Genomic DNA, 25,512 nt, shown 5'->3' on the forward strand with positions numbered 1-25,512 from the left:
CTTCCAGAGCGTTATCGTTTGTTTTGTTTTTGGGGGGAAATAAACTGTTGGTATTTTAAACTATATTTCTTCACAGTTTACAGCAACATCTCTACAATTATACAGATATATCAGCCCAAAACTAGAAAGCAAATGGGGTAAAATGTGGGTCAATTCTGGCTCAGAGACAAGATAATTGAGCTAAAACAAAGGGAACAACTTATTTCTCCTAAATCCTTTTCAGATTTGTAGAAAATTTATATTTTGTATTTTATCATATATTAAACTGTCATGTTTGTTCATAAATCCCTGCTTGTTATTATGCTGACTCATGCTGTAAAACTGTGAAGCCTAACATCCCCCCCTCCTTCTGTCTCAGACCCTGCTCCTTCTTCAAAATGCACCGCTGTTTTGGAAACCCTCTCCTTTGTTACCGATATAGTTCAGCACTTGTAGATATCTCACTGCCCCTTAGACATCTTAGACTTAGTCTTGAGTTGTGTGTGTGGGCATTAGGGGCACAGCCCTCAATTGGTTCAGGTCTTATTTATCAAATTGAAGCTTCTCTGTTTATCTAGGTCAATATTCCTTGGCCTATTCTCCGCTTACCTGTGGGGTGCCTCAGGGCTCTATCCTGGGCCCTATGCTTTTCTCACTGCGTCTGCTCTCTTTTGGGTTTATTTATTTTTTTATTATTATTATTATTATTTTTTTTATTTATTTTTTTAAATAAAATATTTTTGCAGATGATTTACAGATATATTACCTTACTGTTGAACAGTCTCTGCTGGACTGTCTCAGATATATATAGTCACGGAGTTAAACTTTTTAACTCTTAACCTAATGAAAACTCCAATTAATTTATTCGGACCTTTCAGATGTTTATTGTAGTGCTGTTAAACTGTTGAGCCCATTCTGTCGCACATCTGCAAGGAATCTTGGCGTCCTTATGGACAGCACATTTAAACTTGAGAGAAGATGAAGGCATGCAATGTACACCTTTATTACATCTCCACTGGACTACAGTCCATTTTTGGATTCATGGTACTGGCATACCTGACAGAGTAGCCACATACTCCGGGCAGAGTTCTGAGGTCAGCTGTCCAGCTGCTCTTGCACATACCTAGATCTAAAAAAGCATGGGTGATAGAGCCTTTTCTGTGGAAGCTCCCAAGTGGTGGAACAACCTTTTGCTTATGAGAGCTTCCAAGACCCTCAAGCAATTAAAAAAAAACAAGACTTATTTCTTCTTGTTGGCTTTTAACACTGGTTAGGCAGGACACTTTGGCCTCAATGTGAAGGCTTTGTTGATTTCTTTCTTTTCTCATATACAACTTCCCCTGGTCGCTCTCCTCGGTCTCTACTTTGCTGCTTAGTCTTGTTTTTTTCCTTCACCCCAACCGGACAAGGCAAATGGCTGCACATGTCTAAAAGTTATTGAGGTTTTAAATACTAAAGCTGTGTTCCTCCTAACTCCTCCAAAGTCTGTTTTCTAATACCAAGATAATCACTGAAATGAGTTGGAATAACAACATTAAGTGACATTAATTGTGTATCAGTGAGAGCTCCTTCTTTTCCCTCTTTTTAATTCTTTTGGTTTGTAGGTGAGATGTATTATCATTTCTTGTCGTCTTGAATGAACTAACTGCATGAAAATAAGGTTAGCACCCTCAGAGCAGAGCTTTTTTTTATTTTTTTATTTTTTTAAAGTGGCATAGCTGCTTAAGAAAACCTTTGCTCCTGGGTGCAGCCATGTTCACCCAGCCGGATAAACTAACAGTATGTCCTTGGGCGTCCCATGAGACAGCCACTGACCTGGCTAATATGAGTGGCTGCCCCCTGCACACACACACACACATACTATACACATACACACCGTAGTGTCCAGAATAATGTAGCTGTGACTGCCACTAAAAACGTAGTGCGATTTAATTATGTAGCGTCGACTTTTTTCCTATTCTCATTTGCCCTCTGCACTCTGTGGACTGAAAGCATTCATACTTGTTCCTCTGTGCCTTGGTCCATTGTTTGCTGTGTTCCTATTTTTGGTCTTTAGTTAGTGTGCCAGCTCAAGCATGAACCCCATGCCTGACTCTGAGCCTCGAGCCACTGTCAGCGTAACAAGGAAAGATGTTTCATGTAAACAGTGAAATAATGTCCTAGTTGCCTTAGTTGAGTATAACAATCCCCTCAAAAGTTCATCCAGCCTTGAAGGGAAAAATACCCACCGAGTCAAAATATTTTATGCTCACATTGTTTCAGATGCACCTCGATCTGTGTTTAATGCAATAGCCACACTGTGTCACTGTGTCATTTACATCACATCCTCACTGGGAGAAATCGGGAACACAGTCCCAGTCGGTTGTCTCATTAGTGTGGTTTCTCACCTTTTCCCCAAAGTCGATCTCTAAACCTCATCAGGACAAAGATAAAGGCAACATTATAATACAGACTGATTTGTTAAACTGTCACATTTTACTGTCAAGGAAGACAAAGGCAAACATCCTGTTTGATGTTAAATGCTATTGATTTAACAGGTGAGACATTAGCAGGAGAGGATGCAAATACGTGCAGGATTTACTGCAGGACAAATGCATTGAATGCTATTTTTATGTTTCCATGTATTAATATGTTTAGAAATATGTTTGCAGAACTCACAAATGATTCAAGATTCAAGATTCAAGATGCTTTATTTATCCCGAGGGAAATTATTGTGCAACAATTGGGAGGTAAAAGTGTAGATGTACAAGAGTTAAAAAGAAACATTAAATAAAATAAAATAAAATAAAAATAATAATAAAAATAAAATAAAATAAAAATAAAAATAAAACAAAAAAATAAAATAAAAATAAAAGTAAAATAAACAAATAAGACAATGCAACAAAGTGCCAAACAGAAGGAAAAACAGTAACTTACAACAGTAACTTAAATGCAACAATGCCACAAAAAAGAATCCAAAAAAGAATCACAGTCAACGTAGGTATATATAATATACAGCAGTACGCACGGAAATAAAATAAGTACAACTAAATATGGTGAGCACATGTTGAAAGTGATAAACAGTGATAAGGTGACTAATGATATCAGCATAGTGCAAACAAAGTAAAGTGATGAAGTGATATGGTAAAGTGACATTTTGATCAGGACACAGTGTCTCCACTGTTCCTAATGCGGCCAGAAGTAGCTAAATTAAACAGCCTGATGGCCACAGGAAGAAAAGACTTCCTCTGGCGTTCTGTGTTACACCGGGGGAGAATGAGTCTGTTGCTGAAGGTGCTTCTGCTCGAAGTCAGCAGCTGGTGGAGAGGGTGAGAGTTGTTGTCCAGGATACTGTGCAGTTTACACAGCATCCTCCTCTCAGACACCACCACCAAAGAATCCAGCTGGACCCCCAGGACGGAGCCAGCCTTCCTGATGATCCTGCTGATCTTGTTGGCGTCTGCTGCCCTCAGCCTGCTGCCCCAGCACACAACAGCAAAGAAGATGGCACTGGCTACCATCGACTGGTAGAACATCCTCAGCATGGTGTTACATACGTTGAATGACCGGAGCCTCCTCAGGAAATAGAGACGACTCTGGCCCTTCTTGTACACAGCCTCAGTGTTCTTGGCCCAGTCCAGTTTATTGTCCAGGTATACTCCAAGGTACTTGTAATCCTGGACAACATCAACAGTCACACCGTTGATGGAGATGGGTGTGGGGGTAGATTTCCTCCTGCGGAAATCTACCACTAGCTCCTTAGTCTTGGTGGAGTTGAGAATCAGATGATGATGAAGATGATGCGGATAATTTACGTTTATTGTCTTTATTAATCTTCTATGTTTTGTGTTGTTTTTATTTATAGTTTATGCATCATACGATCATTGGTTAAAGGCCTAAATTATTTTAATTAATAACAAAGACATCATTAATAATTTGATGATTTTTGATAATATCTTAGGAATCAGTGCTCTCTTTTGTGCTTTCTTTGTACTTAAGTGTTTGCCCTCATTAATAATAACTCAGTGGAGCTCACACAACATATAAACACACAGGAAAAAAATAATAAGGTATCTGGGGATGAAAGAAATGCTTCTTTATCTTAAAAAGGTGGCCCCTGCAATGAAGATGCCTCTTGTCCCCAGGGTCTCATTATACTCATCTTTACCCCAAGAGAGCTGCTGATCAATTTACTGATCTTTACTGATCTCTATATGATTGATTACCTCAGTTCCAGGCAAGGGAGAAGGTCAAAGACCTGGCTCATCTCCAACCATTTATTTGATTTACAACATTTAAGTTAATTTGAATGACAGAAAGAGGGAGGATAAGCTGTTACAGGATAAGTAAATACAAATTCATGGATACTTTGACAGATGCATTGATAATCTGCAGGGATTTATCATTTGTTTCATACACTTTTAAATCTTTTTGAAATATTCCACAGGTTAAAGTGGCCTGAGGGAGGTTCTCTTTGACCCTGACTAACAGCCTCTGCCCCCTCAGCTTCCACCTATAATAATGATGTCACTGTGGAGCTTGTTCATTATAGACATTGAGATCTGTTTTAAGAATGTCGATGGCTGTGAATCAGCTCTTCACTATGTGGGTGTGCAACTGTTCAAGTCGAACGATTAATAGTGATACAAAGGTTACACATTTTCAAAGTTCCACGCCATATCAAGGACTGGTGATTATAGGACAAAGTATATATGGATTTTCAAACTGTCTCTATGCACACCTTTGGACAAACACATGCACACACACAAATAAGAGGGCAGTAGTGATGTCAACACAAAGTATTTGAGGCCTGGGTAATGTTCCCTTAGTAACATTACCCAGTGGACACACACAGAGGGAGCTACAGACCAACTATATATGACCCGACACAGATTCAGTGGCTGGACAGCTGAACGACTCCTTGACCCGGTGTGACACACTGTGCTATTAAGACTTTAAAGCCAAACAAAAGTGCATCCCATTATACACTCGTTTATCACCGACCTGTGGGTTTGCAGAGCTCGGGGAGAGAAGAGGACTTAAAGAGGACTTGAGAGGGCAATTCACACCATTTACTTGCCTCAGTCAAGTCATTATCCCAGCTAATATTTGGAGCCGTTTGTTTTTTGGATCTGGACGTGACTACGGGTGAACTAGTTTTTACAACACTCGGAGTGACATAGTTAGTTTGAAGACTGAGAAAAGGAGCCAGCTTCAAACACAGGACTGAGAAGAAACATCATGGAGGTAAACACTAACTACAAGGTGGTGTCATTACTGTACTGTGAGTGTAGCACTATATTAGACAGTGTCAATGAAATTAATCCAAACCTCTATAATAAATTAATCCTAATTATTACATTAGGCCCAACACAAGCTACATACACAGTAAAATTGTAAATTATGGGACTGTCCTTGTATGTTATACAATAGCTATAAAAGAGGGGTGTGTGTATTGCATGTGTAATCTCATCACCTTCCAGATGAGATTATCTTATTTGCATTAGTCTAAAAATTGTATAAAACTATATACATTACAGGGGAAATTACACAGATATTAAATGCAACAGAAAACAGTAGAATAGAGCAGATTTGTCAGGGTAGATACCAGAAGAAGAAAAATATTTTGTGCTTTGTGGTCGTCTTATAGCAATGGCGCCATCGGGTGGCTCAAACATGTCATGACACTATACCCTTAATGTAAGGTCTTGCACTGAATCTATGATGATGAACTGTCCTGTACTTGCTCAATGCTCTTTTCTCTTTTTCAACAGCAGGATCCTGAAAGCGTGACTCCTAACATGACCTGGTGTGAGATGGACAATGACCACATATTCGATGCTGTGGGTATCGCGGCCACAGTTCTCAACCTGCTGGTCGTGCTGCTCGTGTATACATACATGCCTGTTTGACGTGTCCACATGGAGGGTAACGTGTGGATTCACGGTGAAGCTGACATAAAGAAAGAAAGAAAGAAAGAAAGAAAGAAAGAAAGAAAGAAAGAAAGAAAGAAAGAAAGAAAGAAAGAAAGAAAGAAAGAAAGAAAGAAAGAAAGAAAGAAAGAAAGAAAAAGGACTGGCTGCTATGTAATACAATATAGAAATGGAAAGACTGGCCTTATACATCAGTATCACTCTCTCAAATCACAAGTGTTCTTTATAGTTTACACAATTCAACAGTTGGGCCACTTCAAGTCTCTTTTTTTAGGTTAATGTATGCGAGTTAGAGTGATTACATATGGGATGTACTAATTTTCTGTGTTTAATATTTATGAAAGAAAATAGTTTCAATTGTCTTTACCTTTACTTTCATTCAAAGCAACAGTAAACCATCAGGACAGTTTATCATTTAAATTATTGTTTTATTTATATTGTATATTGTCAACACACAAGAGGGAATATTGCACTAGAAGCATGCCTGATCATTCACAGAGGACCAGAAAACACCAAAGACAATATGCCAAATAATAATAATAATAATAATAATAATAATAATAATAATAATAATTAAAAAAAAATCAGTCTTGGCAGTTAAAGATATGAAACTTTTTGAACTAATGATTACAATCCCGAAATGGCAATGTGAAATGTGGGTGCAAAACACAAGAGGACAGAGCATCTTTCTTTCTTCCTCGACTCCCAACTCTTTACAGAAACATTCCTCAACCTCAGGAAGACACAGAATAAGACGAAGTTACAGTCGGGGCAGAGGGAAACGCTATTTCAATTCAATGAATGTCCTCTACATGTGGTGAAATGACAATAAAGTTGAATTTGACTTTGACTAGATACATATATTATATACTGTAGTACGTAGACATAAAACACATTGATGTAAAACCAACATGGTGTTAATGGTAATCCCGGTAAATATCTTTATTTAAATAAATAAAAGGGACATCTCTCATCAAGAAACAGGAGCCGTATTAGTCGTTGGATTACCGATGTTAATTTCAGGCAGTATTTGACAGCTTGTGATAATGTCAATCTTCTCAGAAACAGCCTTCAGGTCATCCAGAATTAATCTGATGCTGTGAGAAGCGTTGATGATGGCGCCCTGCGATGTGTTCAGCTGCGCTGTGGCACTGCGCACCTTTCACAGAAAGAAAAAAACAAACCCCCGCAAAACTATTGAATGGGACCTTAATGATCGTTGCAACTGTCAAGACCCTGGAATCTGTAAGTTCACGTCAATTTTAATACAACTGATTCAGATGCACCTCTTTGTCCGACAGGTCATTTCATTCCATTGTGTTCATAAAGCTTTTGACATTACACATATTGCCTTTTGTAAGTATTTGTATCTTTACTGCTATTTGGCGTGTATTGCTGCATGAGGTTTAAAATGTCATTAAATATCAATCATATCATATATATCTATCAAGTATCTTCTGTGTAACATTATTGATAAATGTAAAATTTGTGTGGAGCAATGGGTTATGAGCTCAGACCTATTAATTAATTTCCACCACAGTGGAGAATAACTGCAGTGCCCTGCAATATGTGTGTGTTTGTGTAGCCTCTATTTTTTTTAACCATCCTCTTTCTATGTTTTATTCATCTGTGGGTTTTGGGTATTTTTGTTATCAAGTCCCATCATGCACTGCAGCTCAACACCACTGCCAATGCAGATGGCCACTTGTTCTTATCCTATATTTGTATTGTTATGTTATGTGTTTTTTTAAATGCGTATATGTGATGTGTTTTTTTTGTATTTTAGGCACACTTTAGTATATATCCATGTATTGTACAATTATATTTTAGGGTATTTCAATCATATATAATATACATAAAAAAAAAAGATGTGACCATACCTCCCTGGTGGCACCGCTATAAACCTGCCGCAGCGTCTGTGAGACGCCGTGATACAGTCGGCTGTTAGACTCCTGCAGCTTCAGTTGTAGAAGTGTGTCGCCTGAAAATGTAAGAAATTGGCAGAGTAGAGAAAGCATTAAAACCCAGTGTGACTTTTCACTCGATCATTCACTGAAGCTAGATTTGTGACTCAGTCATTTAAACATGTCATAAAAACAACACTGAACACAGACTTGGCTGAAAACAAACTGAAATGTACACCAAGTTACAAGTACAACTACCATTACGCAAATTGGAGTTTACGTCATTACTTGTTACATTTTGAGATGTTGGGATTTCTCTGGGTTCTCCCACAGTCCAAAGACATGCAGATTTGGGGATTATGCAAATCAGACACTAAATCGACCCTCGGTGTGAGAAAGACTGGATGGTTGTTTGTCTCTTGCCCTGTGATAGACTGGCGACCTGTGCAGGGTGTACCCCGCCTTTCACCGTAAATCAGCTTGCATTGATGGATGGATGGATGGATGGATGGATGGATGATTATTTCCTCACCGTGTGGCTTGTGTGTAGGGCTTGGCCTGTCTTCCACAATGGACTGAATATCAGGATGGTCTTTGACCACAATAAGAGGAGGCAGGTCTCTCCTGAAAATCTGAGCGCTCTCGTGACTCATTACAGAGACTCGGTCTGCCCGCTCGTCCTCCGAATCCTCCTCACTGTCTGTTTCAGATGCCTCTCCAGGAACCTGACAATATTCAAGATCACAGGTCTCAGGACAGGACAGGACAGGTGGAGACAGGATTTAATAATTTGTCAAACACACACACACACACACATGTACGTACCTTGGCACCTGAGGCAGTGTGTGGAGGAGGCAATGAGGTGATGTAAACCTCATCATCAGAGTCTGTCTCAGATGCCTCACCCTGCACTACGATCTGGTACCTACTAGCCATGACTGCACACACACACACACACGTCGTCAGTTACACTGAAAACAAAGCTAAATAACGTTATGTTATAATAATATTAATACAGTATAATTATTGTTTAAATCACTAGTGCGAGGACATACAATACAAACCTCAACTAAGAGAGAGAGACTTCGCCTTGGGTCGAAAACAAACACAAATCACATGAGAAATGAGGAAATGTCTTGCTAGTTTTCGTCACGTGATACGTGACGTATTATACCGTGATTGGAAGACATGTCAGGTCACGTGACGAAGAATTTGTTTGTTACGAGCCCCGGCGTACACCGACAGCGGTGACACTGGCGCTTTTAAATCAAATACTGCAATAGTATGTATTTTTGTGTGAATTGAATGGGCGTATTACTTTTTGGGTGAATTCTTATTTGTTTGAGGTTGTGACATACACTACCACTACGTCAATGGTCTCTCTTATAGCCGAGCTACGTGCCGCTAACCCCGCCGACGTGAATCGCAAATAGGAGCGTCCTGGTGTAGATGTGAAGCGCAACCTAGGAAGTAGCTCGTATTTACTTCGTGTGGACCACACTAATTTGACAGGTATAGTAGTTTAAACTGTGTATCCCGACTCAAAACATACAGAACTGCATTGTTTCCCCATACGTTATTCCTCTTCTTCTGCCAAAATCATGTCTACCTGTGTCTACGATGTTATCAAACAACAATAGCGATCTAATGCTAACTATGTAGCGCAATGCTAAGTTGTGGCAATTGTTTATTTTACACTAAATCCTGTTTTTGTCCTCTCATTGTGTATTAAAATATGACTAACTAGTTAACTTAGATAAACCTGTTAGTCGTGTGTGTCTTTCTCGGGTTGTTTAACCACGTTTAAATGTGTTCGTCAGGGATGGCAGACGAGGCGCTGTTTGAATTTCTCCATATGGAGATCGTGTCTCATGTTTACAAGGAGCAGCAGTCCGGCAAAGGAGACATGGACAACAAGGCACGTACAGTAAATATAGCCAACAACCAAAGAAAAAAAGAATTGTATACACCGTAGAGACCTGTAATCTCTGATCTCGTCTGCTCTCTCCTCAGGACAGGGCTGTTTGTGTGTCTGTCCTTGAAGGCATGGGCTTCAGAGTGGGACAAGGACTCATTGAGAGGTACAACAGCACTAACACTCAAGTAGGGGTAGGAATCACAGGGTAAAACAAGGCATTTAGTACATAGCAAACTGAAATAAATAGATATATATAAAATAAAGTAATGATTTAAAAGTAGTTTAATTTGTACAACCTCCACCTTTGCTGATGTCGCATCCCTAACTGTATGTCTCCTCTGCCCAGGTTAACCAGGGACTCTCCCAGCTTTAAGGATGAGCTGGATATAATGAAGTTCATCTGTAAAGACTTCTGGACAAAGGTGTTCAGGAGGCAGATTGACAACCTTAGGACAAACCATCAGGTGAAGTATAAGTGGCGACAAATAAAGGATGTGATTTCTCAGGCTTACCATAGTGTTGGTTGTGTGTGCAGTACAGTACAGTCCACTGAGATTTCTGGCACTCCAGTTCAGGAGAGGTCATTAATGGAAAAAGAGCACAATACATTTATTTTAGTGGTATGGTATTTTTTTTTTTTATCTAAATGATTATTTTCTGCCACAGGGCACCTATGTTTTACAGGACAACAAGTTTGCTCTGCTGACTCAGCTTTCCAGTGGGAAACAGTACCTGGAACAGGCTCCTAAGGTCAGTATGCATTCTAGGGCTGCAACTAACTATAGTTTTCATAATCGATCAATCTGGCGATTACTTTCTCGATTAATCGAATAATCGTCTGGTCCATAAAATGTCAGAAAATGATTAAAATTGTTGTTATTCAAACCTGGTGATTCAGATTCAGGTTTTGTTCTTATGAGGAGCAAAGAAACCAGAAAATAGTCACTTTTAAGAAACTGAAAAATTAGAAAAGAGCCCTAATGCCTTTACTCTATCAAGGTAGAATTAAGCCCTCACGCAGACGGTTATTTTTGTGTGTTTTCTCTCAGTACCTTGCATTTTCTTGTGGCATGGTGAGAGGAGCTCTGTCAAACATTGGTCTGGACAGTGTGGTGACAGCTGAAGTCTCTGTCATGCCATCCTGTAAGTACTACCAGCACATTTTGACAATGATTGTCTTATATCCCAAAGTGTGAGTGGACATTAAATGCCCACTGGCCCCTCACAGCAGCAATGAAACTTGTGCGTGTATTAACATACTTGATCTTTGATGCAGTTTATCTCTCTCCTTCATGTCGTCTTGTCAGGTAAGTTCCAGGTGGTGGTCCAGAAGTTGTGAACTGATCCTCTTTGCGACCCTGGTGCTGATGAACAGGTCCCTGCAGGGGCTCTGTTAATCTTACAGAGAAGACATTTGACCCTGTCCTCCCACTGAGTAGTCCAACCGTAGAGGGAATCAAACACCATCCTGGTTTCCACACCTGCAGCAAACGGGACTAGCCAGGCTCTGCTGATATAAAGAGATTTAGCCAGAGATTCACTTTTACTTGTGAAAACAACAATATTTGTTTTATTTTTTCTGCCTCTTGATTTTGATGGAGGTTATGTTCGGTGTTGTTATTTTTTAGTTTTAGGTAAACTAGAGAAGCCTGGCCTTTCGTGGACTTTATTTGTCACAATATTGTAAAGGTGAGCGTATTGTTAAACAGAAGGTCATTTAATTTGTGCCGTGTTGCAACGTTTAGTCAAAGTGCTGAGCAAGAAATAATTGGAAATGAATGTGCCCACATACAAACGTATAATCTCAGCTGCCAGACCATAGTTATTTTGAAAAACATGACGCTCCAACATATACAATGAATCATTCAGCACCCGGTGCTTTGGTCTAACGAGTAGCAAGATGCCTTGAGGAGCTGAGTCTTTCATTTACAGTATGTTTACAATTTCAGGTAACTTATTATTTCAGATAATGAGTATTTCTAGAGCTAGCTTTTCAATAAATGAAAGTGGAATGGCAGCTATTTGGTAAACATCACTCATCCTCTGTATAGTAATGACTAATTTTAGACTTTAAAAATGGGTTTACATGTTAATATTTGTCCAGCCACGTGTATATTTTCTTCCAGTGTACAGCATTGATATGTGAAATGTATGAAGGCGAGACGTTCCTAAGTTATGTTTTTGTTTTTTTTTACTGGAGTTGTCCTAAAACAGCATAACACTCTAGTTACCTCTTTGTGCCACTAGAGGGACACACCACACTGTCACCATTTTTCCAAGTTGCGTCTCCTTGTCTGCTGTGAGAGATAAAGGAAAGGAGAACTCAAAAGTGGAAGTGAAACCATGCTGAGCTCTGCCATCAAAAGAAACGAAACACCCTGTGTCTCTATATGTTATTTTGTGGGTAACACAATAAATCTGTGATAACGGATGTATTCCTGCTTGTATTTTGTATCTTCTCAATTATACACGGTTATCGCTTAAATTTATTGACTTGATCAATAAACAGTTCAATCTTTTGTCAATACTGCTGAAGTTGTGAGAATAATATGTTTTCAATTGACAGCATACATTTGGTATTAGGAGGCTCTTCTGTATGTGAGTGAGACTTTAAAACTTCACTGTAGAACTTTTACATTTTAAAGAAACCCATGCTCTGTTTTGACCTCAGATGATGGCAGGGACTTTTTAAAGTCAAATAAATTAACCCCCATGATGTCATTAGGGTTATATTCATGGTTATACTGGCTTAATTTGCAAAGGGGAAGGGTCTCAGAATTGGGTTGCCATTGATTACATAATATAAAGCATCTGATCTAGGGGTTTTGGACATTGGGTAATAGGAGCTGTAAGTCTGGATACCTTAGCTTCTGCTTTTTAACTTTCAATAATTCCTCTAACCTCCTCTGTTTTCTTAAATTTAGGGTTAGCACTTGAAGTGGGTTGTGCTCTTACTTCAGTAGAGAGGCTCTTAATACAAGAGTCCTTGAATGAGCTTAAGGGTTGAAGAAAAGTTAAACAGGTTCCCTGGTTATAAGTAGAGCGCCACTCTACGCCAGCTCATCTGCACAGTGTATGGTCAGTGATTATGTTCAGTTTAGTTGTTTTTGGAACTTCTGTGCAACCGTGCGAATGCTGTGAAAGAAAGAAAGGGGGAAAAAAACAGTCTAGAAAATTAAGTTTGGTGTCTGAATACATCCACAGTACCTGACAGTGCACTCTTTTGCCCATTTGTTGCAATCCATTAAACACTTAGCCCAAATCCTTTCTGTAAAGGAGAGGGGGAAAAAATCAGAGTGAGGGATTAAAGGGAAAGCTGGAGGGGGTGGAATTGTAGAAAGTTGGTGGAGGAGGAGATTGGGAGAATGGGTAAGAGGAAAATTAGATGAGAAAAAGAAGCACCTCTACATGGGTCTGGAGGGGAATGGAAGGTAGAGAGGAATTTATTAGAGGTGGGGGCTGATACAAGGCAGGAAATAAGTTCAATATAAAGTTGTTATTGTGGGGATAGAAGTGGGTGAGAGGTCTCCTGGATCTGTGAACGTCTCTCAGACAATATGAAGCGAGAGAATGCGAGGGTTTGGGACAGTGAAACCATAAAAGATTACGGTGAGGAGGCCTCCCTCAGCAACAGCTGTTTTGTGCTGCTCCACACAGCATGGCTCCCCTTCCTCCAGTTCTACGCTGCATCACAATATCACCCGAGACATTCACAAAGAGCAACGTGAATGAAGGGAGGAAGGGGAGCGGAGGAGGAGGAGGAGGAGGAGGAGGAGGAGGAGGGGCCAGGAGAAAGAAAGGATGTGTCGGGGTGAACAAGTATAACCAGCATTCATTCACTCAAACTGATGACTTGTTACAATTCGGCAACACTGTGCACAGGCTCCTTTGTAGTGTGAGAAAATCACAGAGGCGTTTGGGTTCCGTTTCGCTCCTAAAGCGGCTCAGTTCACGTCCGTTTGTTGGTTTAAGTTTAAAAAGTTGGTGAATATGTTAAATCACAATGACAAATGCAGTAATGTACACATGCTGTCCACATGTTTAAATAGAACAAGCATAATATGTGTCGCATTGGAATTATTATAATAATTATACTAGCTAAGTATGTTGACAAAATAAAATATGTGAACACATAATGTATCAGTTAAAATGGGTCAAAGGTCACAAATGCTTTAAAGGTGCATTATGTAATAAATCTAAAGCAACTGGCCATAAAATCCTCCTAATATGTCACAGAGACTCAGGAATAATGTTCATATAACAAACTGAACTCACCAACAACAACAGTACAGACAAAATATTTGCATTCAAAAAAAATATTTTGCAGACTGCAAATCATGTTTATGTTTTGAAATCATGTTTTGGCATGTGGTGCCACCTACCGCCGTCTACCAAGCATTGCAGTCGGTAGAATCTCAGCTGCCCGAGCAACCACGGGTTGCCAGTTACGTCAGAAAATGAAACCTAAAAGACCTCTGTATTTTGAATTTGAATGTAGTAACTGTTTTTGGCCACATTCTTACATATGGCACCTTTAACTTTCTCACTGCCAAAAATTCTGTGAATTTTTTGTAATAATTTTTTTAGAATTCAGGTTAACATTTTTTACTTTTTTTTTGACTCAGTAAGTAAAAGTATTATTACAAATTTTAAAAGTACACAAAAAACCTACTCAATTACAGTAACGTGAGTTACTCTCCACCTCTGTGTTTCACTGAATATCAAATTAAAGGACAATTTCCTGTTTAACATTCTGCTATCCCTACTAAAACAATTTTGCGAACTTATGAAAGCTGAGACGTCCCTGACATTCAGCCAATTCTGACCATTTCTAACTTTCATATTCTTATAGATCTAAAGCTGCCCCAATGTACACATGAACTAAGTGGGTGCCTTTAAAGAGGGCACTTATTTCTATATTTCACTGGTAATCACACAAATAATAATGCAAACAGCTTGAAAACCAAGTCTTATTTTTAACTCAGCATCATCTGTATAAACACACACTGTTGCAATTACAAACCGGACACTGAAGGATAACATCCACTTTCAGCTTCTTAAACTGTCACCATCTCTCTCATCTCTTTGTTTCACAGCTTCATTTTCAAAGCTTTTCTCTATCTATTACCTTTTTGCTCTCACTCTCTCTCTTTTCTCACCTACATATTCAACTTCCTCCACTCATGCATAGTTAAGAACAAGATCCTCCGTCTCTCTCACACACACACACACACACCAACACAAACTTTGTCTCTTGGGGCCATATGTTGACCCGCAGTGGACCTGAATACAGCCATCTGCCTGCCTTTCTTATGTCCCACAGGGCGAGAATGTGAGAGAATGTCTATCAGACACAATACACCACACACACACATTAACCCTTTCACATCCACTAATCACTTCAGCCACGGCCCATCTCATGTTAAGAGTGACAGAATAATACTTGGGGCTTTTGTGCATATGTGTTTGTTAGTGTTTCGAGTTTAAAAGTGGATGAAACCACATTTATTATTATTCAGAATAGTTTTACTGAGTGAGAGGTGATTGGTTGTAACTGAAGCAGAGGAGAGAGGCTGCAAAGGAGAAGGGAAATGGATAGGAGCCCAGGATTGGTAAGATTAAACCTCATACAAAAGACTTCTTATCTCCACATGAAATCTTAGTAGAGAGACTACACACACACACACACACACACACACACACGCACACCAGTGTCCAGCTACTCTACAGCACAGTGGGTGGGACAAGCACGACTTGACAAACTAGATTTTGATTTGCAAATCAGGAGCGTGCCCCTGAACTGTTTAAAGTCTTATTTTTAAATCTGCAAAATCTCACAATATTGGGCAGCGTTCCTCATGGTTTGCATTCACTGTTGTACCCTACTTTTATTGATCAAATGTACAGAAATTGGAAGTATTTAGAGTTTCAAAAACCTGGTTAGATTATGCCCAATTTATGAAACAATCAGCATTTATTTGGGAAGCACAATCTTGCAGAAGTCGGCTTGTTGTGTTATTGTTTTACACAATATATATTGCGGCTGAAAGGGATTTCTGGCTTACAAATACTCACGCCAGTGAATACAGATATTTTCCCCTCCAGCTGGCTGATGTATTTTTGTTTAATAAAAGAAATTCTGTAGCTTTGTGATCGACTTCATAACAAAGACAATTTCCTTTTGAGGTTTGAAGGTTTGTGGCGGTAACGGAATTAATGTTTACACCCAGTTTCAGTGTTGGCGTCAAGGGCACATCACTCCCTTGACACATGGTTAATTTCAACAGCACACAACAACAGTGTGATCTTGAATTAAACCTGTAAATGACAGTTTGCTGGTTTCCTGCTCATTTCCTTCCTGCAGCTCACATTTAATAGTCAAAATCATGTTAACACTGTTGCAAAAACACTAGAGCAGCACATTCGTTGAGGAAGGCAAACATATTAAGATCTGTAACTTCTGCACTGATGCGTCAGTAGAAAAAAAAAGTAAAGACAAACAGTCAATTTAAAAAAAAAACAAACACTAAACTTTATTTCCAGTAGAAAAAGAGACCAAAATATATTAAACTTGACACGAGCAATAACAAATCAAAAGTACTATAAATACGTTAAAAATAAATTAAAGAAATTAATTTACTAAAGATTATCACCTTTAACACTGAACAGGCCTCAAACATGTTGATGAAAAGGCAATTTTAAATAGACCAGTAACAGCGCAGTTGCTTCTCTTCTACAAAACCTATGTCAAAACACACAAAACTGCAGAGTAATGTTTCTAAAACACTAACAACATCTACCATAACTGTACCACATGCTGGGTTTAGCACAGTAAAAGGCAACAGGACTGTGCTTCATGTAACAGTACACAGACATAACAGGCATAATTAACACTGAGATACACCAAAAAAGGTGGAAGATGGCGGTCACAAAACATGACTATTTGTCAAAAATGGAATACTAGTGCTGCCTGTGGACACGGGAGGGAAAAAAAAAAACGCTACAGGAAATGTTTGAGTTCAAGAGAATGTAAAATATATATTATTAGGCATAACAAATATGTATAAGGAATTTGAGAAGTAAAAACAGGACTTAGGCATATGATTATATTAAACTTTGCTTCTGAGCCAAGTACCTTGAAAACCATAAAATATGCTCACTGAAAAGGATAGTAGAAAACGATAGAAAATTATGTGATGCCATATCATTAAGGTTGTTTTTTTTTTTTTTTAACTCCCAGTGTAAATTTTCCATAAATCCCCCCCATGTCCTGTTTATCCAGTTAGCAAGTCATACAGGCAAATGATGTCATGAACATGGGATTTGAAAACATATTACCAAAACCCATTTTGTTACCGACTCAAATAGTCCCCACTCCCCCCCCCACTCCGACTCGTGGGGCCAGTTCAATTTGGCAATATGGCATTTTACTGGTGGCACCAGAGACCGACGTGTCGTGATAGGAACAACACATAGACCAGAACTCACACTAGCTTACGCGACAGAAGAAAATAAATGTAAAAGCCTTCTTACATCTCACCCAACAGCTCAGCAAATTGTGATTCGACGACAACACGACCCGATTGACAGCACGGCCGGCACTTTTAAAAAGCTTTAAAGGTTTAAGGCTCGTGATCTAAACACATCCCAGACTGTATACAGTTCTGAGAATGCATCTCATCAGTTTAGAAAAATGATTGCTGCTGAACACAGGCCGTGCTGTTGGTCTCACCCCCGTCAAAGACTGTGAGCTACAAACAAACGTCTTTGGCTTGATCGCATTCTTCGCTGATGAGATGTAAATATAAATATGGTCGATCTAAAACAAGTGATGGCATCCAGGGCCGTGGTAATAATACCATACACTAAATCTGTCAATCTCAAGATACTATTTTGATAAAGCATCAAAGCACTACTTAACCTCAATTTTGATAGGTCTGTTCACGTGGCAACAGACTTCTTTGTTTCAGCATCAATATCACTTCCCTTACACTCGACGACGGCATTTCAGCCATCGAAATACAATAGGCCAATGTCTGGCAGTCATTCGCTTAAGTCTTTGTTTCCTCTGATGACACGCAGGTGCAAAAAAACTGAGGTGTCTGCATGTGAGAGGGGAATGTACATGTATGTGTCAAATGTACGAGCGTTTGTGCTTGAGCACTAACGTGTCATCTCAGAATATGGTGTGTGTGTGTGTGTGTGTTTGTGTGTGCATGAAATGTATGTGTGTTTGTGATTCCAGCACACTGCAGTCTAAAGGAAGACCCCAGCAGTGTCCTCAGGGACAGAGAGCTGACTGAACACTGCCAGACGTCTGCCATTGCTGTCGTTAATGCCACCACAGGTCTCAGAGCCGCTGAGTGAGCTGGCAGAGCTGCTCCCATCTTGGTCCTGGTCTGACAGAGAAGTGTAGGACAGGGATCGGGTACCAAGAGGCTGCGAAGAGGCACTGGGGCTCTGTCTCAGGGAAGGGGAGCTGGTCGGAGAGAGCCCACATGGAGAGCAGCCAGAGTCTGGAGAAGGCAAGAACGGAGACCTGGGATCTGCGGACATGGCCTGACCTCCCAGTGGCTGATACTTGTCGGCAGGGGAGGCCTTGAAGGCAGAGTCCATCTCCAGGAAGGCATTAGACAGGAAGTCGGTAATATCAGCACAGGGAGGAGGAGAAGCTGTAGGAGCAGGTGCAAAGGAGGCGGTAGCAGGTGGAGAATGAGTGAAGGCATGTTGTAGGGCTTGCTGAGGAGCAGAGGGAAACCCTGCAAAGCTGAAGCTCTGTCTGACAAGAGGAGGTCTGCGTGGGAGGGAGGAGCAAAGAGGCTGCTGGGGAATGCTTGATGAGGAAGAAGAGGAAGATGAGGAGGAACGCGAGAATGCCTGCTTCTCTTCTTCCTCGTTGTTGTGGACAAAATGGCATCGGATGCCATAGGGGCAGAAACCGACGGTGTGAAAGGTACGGCACAGCTCAGTTTTGTATTTTGGGTGTCTGTTAAGATCTCGCAGCTCTTCTGCCCCATGGGCAAACTGACACTTGCCACCATACTTGCACAACCCATTCTCTGTGAAAGAGCGACACAGTTCAGTCTTATAGCGTGTAGAGGAGAGAGATGTGGTGGATGAAGACGAGCTAGTGTTCAGTGCAGTGGGGCTGATGTCACTTTGGGAGAGCTTCATGTCAGTCCCAGGCCAGCCTAGACTTGTTGCTGTGCTGCTGCTCGTCTCCACCATGCTGACAGAACGCTGAGCAAAGAAGCCCGACTTCCCCCAGTTAGAAGAACCAGCAAGCTGGGAGGGCATTGGGCTTTCCGGCTGCTGCCCCCATTGGTTGGAGGCCAGAAATACACTTTCTGAGGAATCAGTGGAGAGGCAGGAGAGCGACGAGAGGGAATATGTCTTATGCAGCTGCTGGCTGATGTATCCTGGTGTTCTCATTGCCAGACCCAGGGATGGCAGCGGTCTGTTGGGCTCCCTCAGGTCGAGACTAAGCAACTGCTGTGGTAACACAAGACAAACCAACAACACAATGTTAGTTGCATAACTTTTGCAAAATTACTATTAAGGATTCATTTTCAAAATCTCAGAGCCACACCCTTTGTCAAGAACTGCAAGCATTTAATGATTTGTTTACAAGGCAACATATCCAACAAATTAATGCACTTTTCTATTATTTAACAGGATTATATTTTGCATCTTTTTGTCTAGTATGTAAAATTAGCACAAAACAATAAATAATTTACTTTACATTACCCAACTTAAGTATTTTTGCTTTTCTTTACCCCAGAATGAGTCTATTATGTATAAATCAGGAGCCATACCAGCTCTATGGAGAAGACCACTTTAGACCAACATGTTTTTACAATAGCCCAAAACAGACATTCTAAACATTTGAGTTTTGATGCACACTGAAGGCTACACAAGTTCTCCACACTTGGGAGGGAGGGATATGGTGAGGGATATACAGCTGCAAGATGCATCTTCACCGATCCATAGTGCTTAATGTTTACACATTGCACCTTAGAATAGTCTTATGGGATTTTTTACAGGTTACGCAAAGCATGAAGTATACACCTTAGCCAAATTTCATATGTATAACAATCTAGAAATGATTTTACAGCTTTAATATATTCCTGGTAATTCTGACATTGCGATGTCTGGTTAAGTAACTTAAATATTTATTTGTCTCAGGCATCCTGAATAGTCTAAGAAACACATTACAGGGTGACATTTTGTGAAATCGTGCAGGTTCACAGTAAAGTGAAAACATAGCTATATTACACTTGTAGCTAAATGTACTGTAACAGACCAATAAACGACTTTGACAGTTTAACTTGGCTATTTTCAGACATGGACAGGAACACAATAGTAAAAGTACCGATGGTTCATTTCAGCCTTGTACTAATATTAGAGTAGTACTTGCTCAGATTAACTAAAAATAGCGACTGATGCAACAAATTATACTCCAATTTGAGCGTCGACGTAGTTGTAGCTGTTCAACACACACCACAATATCCAGCAAGCTCACCCACCGGATATAACTTGACATCTTCAGCAAACATTACATTATTATAATAATAATAATAATAATAATGACGATAATAATAATAATAATAATGCAGTCAGTGGCTGAAACAGTAATAAAGTTAAACGTAAGGCAGCCTGACAACTTGTTTCATGCTACATAAACCGTTGAGGTGTTCGTGGAGTTACGATTTTAAAAGAGTTGACGTTTTCCGCCGTTAACAACTGTTTGTGCAATGCCTGGCAGCCACACGAGGTGGTTAACCTACCAGATACAACTAAGACTAAAAACAAGCTAAAAGTTCAATGAGACCATGCTGCAATTCATTTAAACACTAGCTTCAAACGAAGCTCACACTTTGTGACAAGTTAGCTTTCATGTTCAAACTAACCTTACTTCAACTTTAACTCACATACGAAAAAAAAAAAAAAAGTTAAAATGTTTTTAAAACAGACGAGTAGCTAAAAAAAACACCCAACGGTGTAAAGTTAGCAGCTAAGCTAAGCTAACCCCCCACCGTTCAGTGACTTAGCCAACTTTTTTGCTCTGTACTCTACGCTCCGCTTCTCTCATGGCGCCGGTCGCTTACCTTGCACATCATCTCTTCCAGGTCAGCAAACTGGCTGAGTTTGGGGTGAGATGGCATTTTTGCTGAGTTATCAGTCCCGTCTGCCCCGGCAGTAAACGACGTGGGCAGCAGCAGCAGCAGCAGCTCGCTGGCATGAGTTGACCAGAAGTTTCCAGCAGTGTCTGCGGTGCCAAACAAGTCCGACACTCCGACCACGTGTGGATTTAAAACCTGGCGTTAGCCACTCCCACCAGACCCAGGCCCCTGGAGCTGCCTGAAAGCCAATACTCCTCCATTCAATCACACAGAAAGTTAGGAGAGTAATCCCTGTTGTTTATTTATGTTTCCATCGTAATAAAAGTTATAGATTAAAGTAAACATTAAAGTAACTTGTTTGTTCAGGTTTGTTGCCCTTGTTTGTATGCTAATTTATGTGCAAGAACACAAAGTAATGGAAGCTGAAGCATACTTCCTTGTAAATACACAACACAACTTTGTTGGCAATAAACTAACATCTATAGTTGACCTATTTGCAGGTAGTTTTGTGCAGAAGATGATATTGTGATTGATTGAAGACAACACAACATGAAATATTAATTAATTAATTATTTAATTAATTAATTATTAATTGTGTGTTTTATCTCCTATACTTACACTAAGGGGGACCACTAAAACATGACTGAGTCTTGGTTTTTCACATTTTTGGGACTGATATGTCCCCCAGAGTCCCAAATATACATATTAAAATGATTAAAAAGTTAATTTTGCATAATATGGGCCCTTTAATGATATTATTACCCTGTGCATTACATATCCTGATGGCCTCAGTCAGTGTTGCTGTTGCTGAGGAGTGAAGGGCCTTGTTATCCAAAATCGTTTTGTCTGATAAAATGAATTTATTAAAAAAATACAAAACAAACATTTCATGAAATTCCTTCTTTTTTAAATCCATTTTTATATTTCTTAATATATTTGTATTTTTCCTTCCTCTGGAATTAAAGAAAGCGGACAAAAACAGGAATTGTGCAGACAAACACCCTCAAAGAGGGGAAAAAAAAGGCAACTACATGAATAAAGAGGCAAACACAGAACATACTGTATGTGAAGAAAGGCATTAAGACGGAGACAGTCGAGCCCTATGAGGCAGACAAGGAGGAGCGAAGACTTTGATTTCAAAGGTGAAGGGAGATGTGTGAAAAATTCCACCACTGAGCAGAGCAGAGGGAATATTTGATGGTCTCACTCCCTCTAAAACACACACAAACACAGGTCTGTGACTCTGTCTTTGCAAGGACCAAAGCTACGGCCCTTTATTCAAACCTTTTAATTCACCCTCGAAAACCACAGATATGCACAGCCAAGCATGTAACCCTAAACCCAAGAACAGAGAAATAGCTCAAATTGACAGTGACAATAAAGATCCCGCTCTTCGACCACCACTGATGAGACATTGACAAGGATAAGCCTTCAGGATAATACACACCCACACAGTTGTGCCAGGAGTGAGTTTGTCACTTCATGCTTCAGGGAGCGAAACAACTGTACAGTACAGTGATGCCAGTGAGGGATCCACAAAAACAGTGGAGAAATTTGCACTTTTTATCTTTTTTTAAAAGACCCCTTCCGTTGATGGTGAAACATACTTATGTATTTGAATCGCTGCACTCTGAACATAAGTCTTGGAACCAGCTCGTACTGTAGCTGAGAGGCCCCTTCACAAAGAGATGAGGTCAGCTGAGAACAAAGCCTGCCAAAAAGCTTTGTTTTGGTCCAGCCAAGTGGTCACCATTAAGTGTGTGTACATGCTTGTGTGCGTGTGTGTGTGTGTGATGCGGTGTCTCACATCCCCCCCGTCCTATTTTGTGATGATGTAATGGTATAGGTACACTCTATTCTACAGCCTGAGGCCTGTCTGAGTCAGCCATCCTTTGACTCGTGTGATTTGTAGTTGAATCAGTGTCCTCCCGCACATGCCTGTGGTGTCCTGATGTCCATCACTTCCTACAAGGACACGTGTCATTTACACTCATCTATGAATCACGACGCGCGAGTCATTGCGTCACTTTGGCGCAAGGATTTCTATCTATCTATCTATCTATCTATCTATCTATCTATCTATCTATCTATCTATCTATCTATCTATCTATCTATCTATCTATCTATCTATCTATCTATCTATCTATCTATCTATCTATCTATCTATCTATCTATCTATCTATCTATCTATCTATCTATCTATCTATCTCTACCCTTTTGGTGCGAACCAAAATTTGCAATCCAGCTCTAATTAGCTGACGGACTTAGCGATGTGTTTGCTTGCTTTTCTGTTTGCCCCGAGATCAAGACCACCACCGTGAACAACAAGCAATTAGCAAGATGTCAACAGCATGAGTGCCTTGAGGTGGGAAGGGCCGTTCTGTTAATTTGGTTTGGTAAACAAACGTTATTTATATGTTTATGTATATATATATATATATAAAGAAAACCTATTTAGTTAAGTTCAGTTCAACAAACAAATCTCTGGTGGGTGAGTTGGGGATTACTGGGAGAGCATGGATGGGTGGTGGAATTGGAGGAGTTAGAGGGGGGGGGGGGTTTCTGAAGGGAAGGGGGAGGGGAGAAGGAAGAAGGGAGGAGAAGATTTGAAAGGGAGTTCTGGCTTCTTGTTGAGTCCAGCTGGGCTAGAGAGCCTGTGGAGTACAATGAGCTCAATGAGCTGCAGAACCAACTAACAAACTAAAGGCCCGCCCTCTGTGACTCCCATACACACACACACACACAGTGAATGGGTGAGATACGTAAAGGAGCTTGTTAGGAGGAGAGAGATGGAGGTGAGGAGAGGGATGAGGGGGCTGGATTGGGGGCTATTTAGAAAAAAAACCGGAGGAAATAAGAGAGTGAAGAGAAAGAGAGAAAGTCGTTGAAGGATTGGAGGTGGAGCAGGCACAGGGTAGAGATGTTGGTACGTCTGGCTCCGTGATGATCCGTCACCCACATATACATAAAGATGGGTCATGGGGATGCATTCCTTCGCTTTGTAACATAATCTCCAGGGCAGTGGGATGATTCATCAAGTTATATGCTGATGTGCTTGATATCACGAGAGGTTTACGGAGGTAACGCGGCGCTGTCGCTCTCTTGTCACTCAGTGCCAGAGTTTCACTCCACAAGTTGTCCACACACAGACAAACACACAAACACCAAGACATGAAAGCCAATAATCTGATAAACAACATTTTTAAGTTGTGATAAAACATGAGGACCAGCCAAATAATGTCTTTGCTTCCTTTGATGTAAAGGTTTTTCAGTCCTTTTTCAGATGTGCAGTATAGACTGTATGTATAATAAATGCATATATCTTCATATATCCCCTAACCTTAATAATCCTAACCCATGTAGCAATCGTCACTTCCTGAAATATAAAAGTGTTTTGGTCCTCTCAAAGATACCCATACAAGATAACCCCCCCCCCAACACACACACACAACCCATTGAAACTCTCATGATTAAGTGAAGTCATTCCTTCACAGCCCCACACAGGCTTCTTCAGATAAGAGGCTACTATTACCAGTGAAATAATGAAGTGAGGGGAAAAGGAGGAGGAGGAGGAGGAGGTTTGTAGACCTGATGAACATCTGCTCCTCTTTCCCTCCCCCTTGCCCCCCCCCCCCAACCCCTTCTCTTCAGCACCTTCCTTCTTTCACAATGTACCCCCCCCCCAGCCCCATTCGCCTCAGTGTGTGTCTGTGTGTGCATTTGTGCGCATGGCTTCTACAAATGGTCTTTGAGATTCACAGAGAGAGTTTAGGAATCTGGAAGAGCGAGAGTTTTCCTAACAGTTAATTATTATCAGACCATTTTTCTCGATGTTTTACACGACTCTGTGAACAAGGAAGGTATTTCCTGCACAAAACCAAAACACCACTTTCTCTTGCTCTTCCTGTCGCTACCTTTGTCATCGTTGTCTTAACCTGCTTCGTGTTGGTTTATACGCTTTATGACAACTTTGACTTTCTGTCTCGAGTTGCACTGACTTGGGCTATGTTTCTGTGACTGTATGCATTGTAATGTATGCTTTATATAAAACAATGTTGTATTATACAGAACAAAAATAAAAGGATTGTATGGGGAAAGTTCCATGTTTCCATGTGGTTAAGGCTTAAGTATGTAATGCTTTATGAGGGCCACCGTTTTGAATGCTTTGTTTCAGCAGCTGCTCAAAAAAGAACAAACTAGACAGAGCATCATGTTTGCATTTGGAAGATTTCTATGCAAACCAACAAGGGCATTTTTCTGTTATCTGAGGGCCACCATAGTTCCCTGATGCGCTTGGGCAAAGTAGGAGTGAGCGGGAGTCCTCTGTTGCAGTCTGCAGTCTCACCATTAGATGTCACTAAATCTTCTGCACTGGTCCTCTGCTTAGCAAGAGTGAAAGGACAAAAGACTAAAAAAGATCGGCAAATTATGCAGTAGAGGTATGTAGATGCAAATCTAATGTTTATTATTTTATGCATTATGTATTTTATATATGTATATTTGACAGTATTTATAGATTACATGACTAAGGCATGACTGCTACCTAATATAAATTTATGTGGCTGGTATGGAAATATCATTTATGCATAAATACATAATAAGAGACTCTCTTGTTCTGTTTCTGTGTTACACACACACACACACACACACACTGCACTGTGGGGTTCTACTCACCA

General features: G+C 40.2%; 3 protein-coding genes across 4 annotated transcripts; 1 reads left to right on the forward strand and 2 right to left on the reverse strand.

The window, feature by feature from the left end:
• Window positions 1–6,355: 6,355 nt before the first annotated feature.
• On the reverse strand, window positions 6,356–8,950 carry bloc1s3 (biogenesis of lysosomal organelles complex-1, subunit 3). Of its 2 annotated transcripts, XM_083886063.1 has the most exons (5): window positions 8,860–8,950; window positions 8,621–8,733; window positions 8,328–8,520; window positions 7,772–7,872; window positions 6,356–7,050 (listed from the first exon to the last, which is right to left on the reverse strand). In XM_083886063.1, the coding sequence occupies exons 2-5, from the start codon at window positions 8,729–8,731 to the stop codon at window positions 6,865–6,867; spliced, it is 591 nt and encodes a 196-aa protein (XP_083742189.1). In that variant the 5' UTR covers window positions 8,732–8,733; window positions 8,860–8,950; the 3' UTR covers window positions 6,356–6,864. The 2 variants fall into 2 exon arrangements, with proteins under 2 accessions (XP_083742189.1, XP_083742190.1); XM_083886064.1 differs by lacking the exon at window positions 8,860–8,950 and having other exon boundaries at window positions 8,621–8,751.
• A 296-nt stretch (window positions 8,951–9,246) lies between these two features.
• On the forward strand, window positions 9,247–12,085 carry trappc6bl (trafficking protein particle complex subunit 6B, like). Its single transcript, XM_083886797.1, has 7 exons — window positions 9,247–9,307; window positions 9,616–9,713; window positions 9,809–9,876; window positions 10,060–10,177; window positions 10,380–10,463; window positions 10,763–10,856; window positions 11,021–12,085. The coding sequence occupies exons 2-7, from the start codon at window positions 9,618–9,620 to the stop codon at window positions 11,050–11,052; spliced, it is 492 nt and encodes a 163-aa protein (XP_083742923.1). The 5' UTR covers window positions 9,247–9,307; window positions 9,616–9,617; the 3' UTR covers window positions 11,053–12,085.
• Window positions 12,086–17,969: 5,884 nt separating this feature from the next.
• On the reverse strand, window positions 17,970–20,894 carry LOC310925070 (mRNA decay activator protein ZFP36L1; the record flags this gene model as incomplete). The annotated part of the gene is made up of 2 exons (XM_083886938.1): window positions 20,822–20,894; window positions 17,970–19,205 (listed from the first exon to the last, which is right to left on the reverse strand). The coding sequence occupies exons 1-2, from the start codon at window positions 20,876–20,878 to the stop codon at window positions 17,970–17,972; spliced, it is 1,293 nt and encodes a 430-aa protein (XP_083743064.1). The 5' UTR covers window positions 20,879–20,894.
• Window positions 20,895–25,512: the final 4,618 nt, after the last annotated feature.

This window comes from Microchirus variegatus, assembly GCF_963457635.1.
Source record: "Microchirus variegatus genome assembly, chromosome: 3".
Lineage (NCBI taxonomy): Eukaryota > Metazoa > Chordata > Actinopteri > Pleuronectiformes > Soleidae > Microchirus > Microchirus variegatus.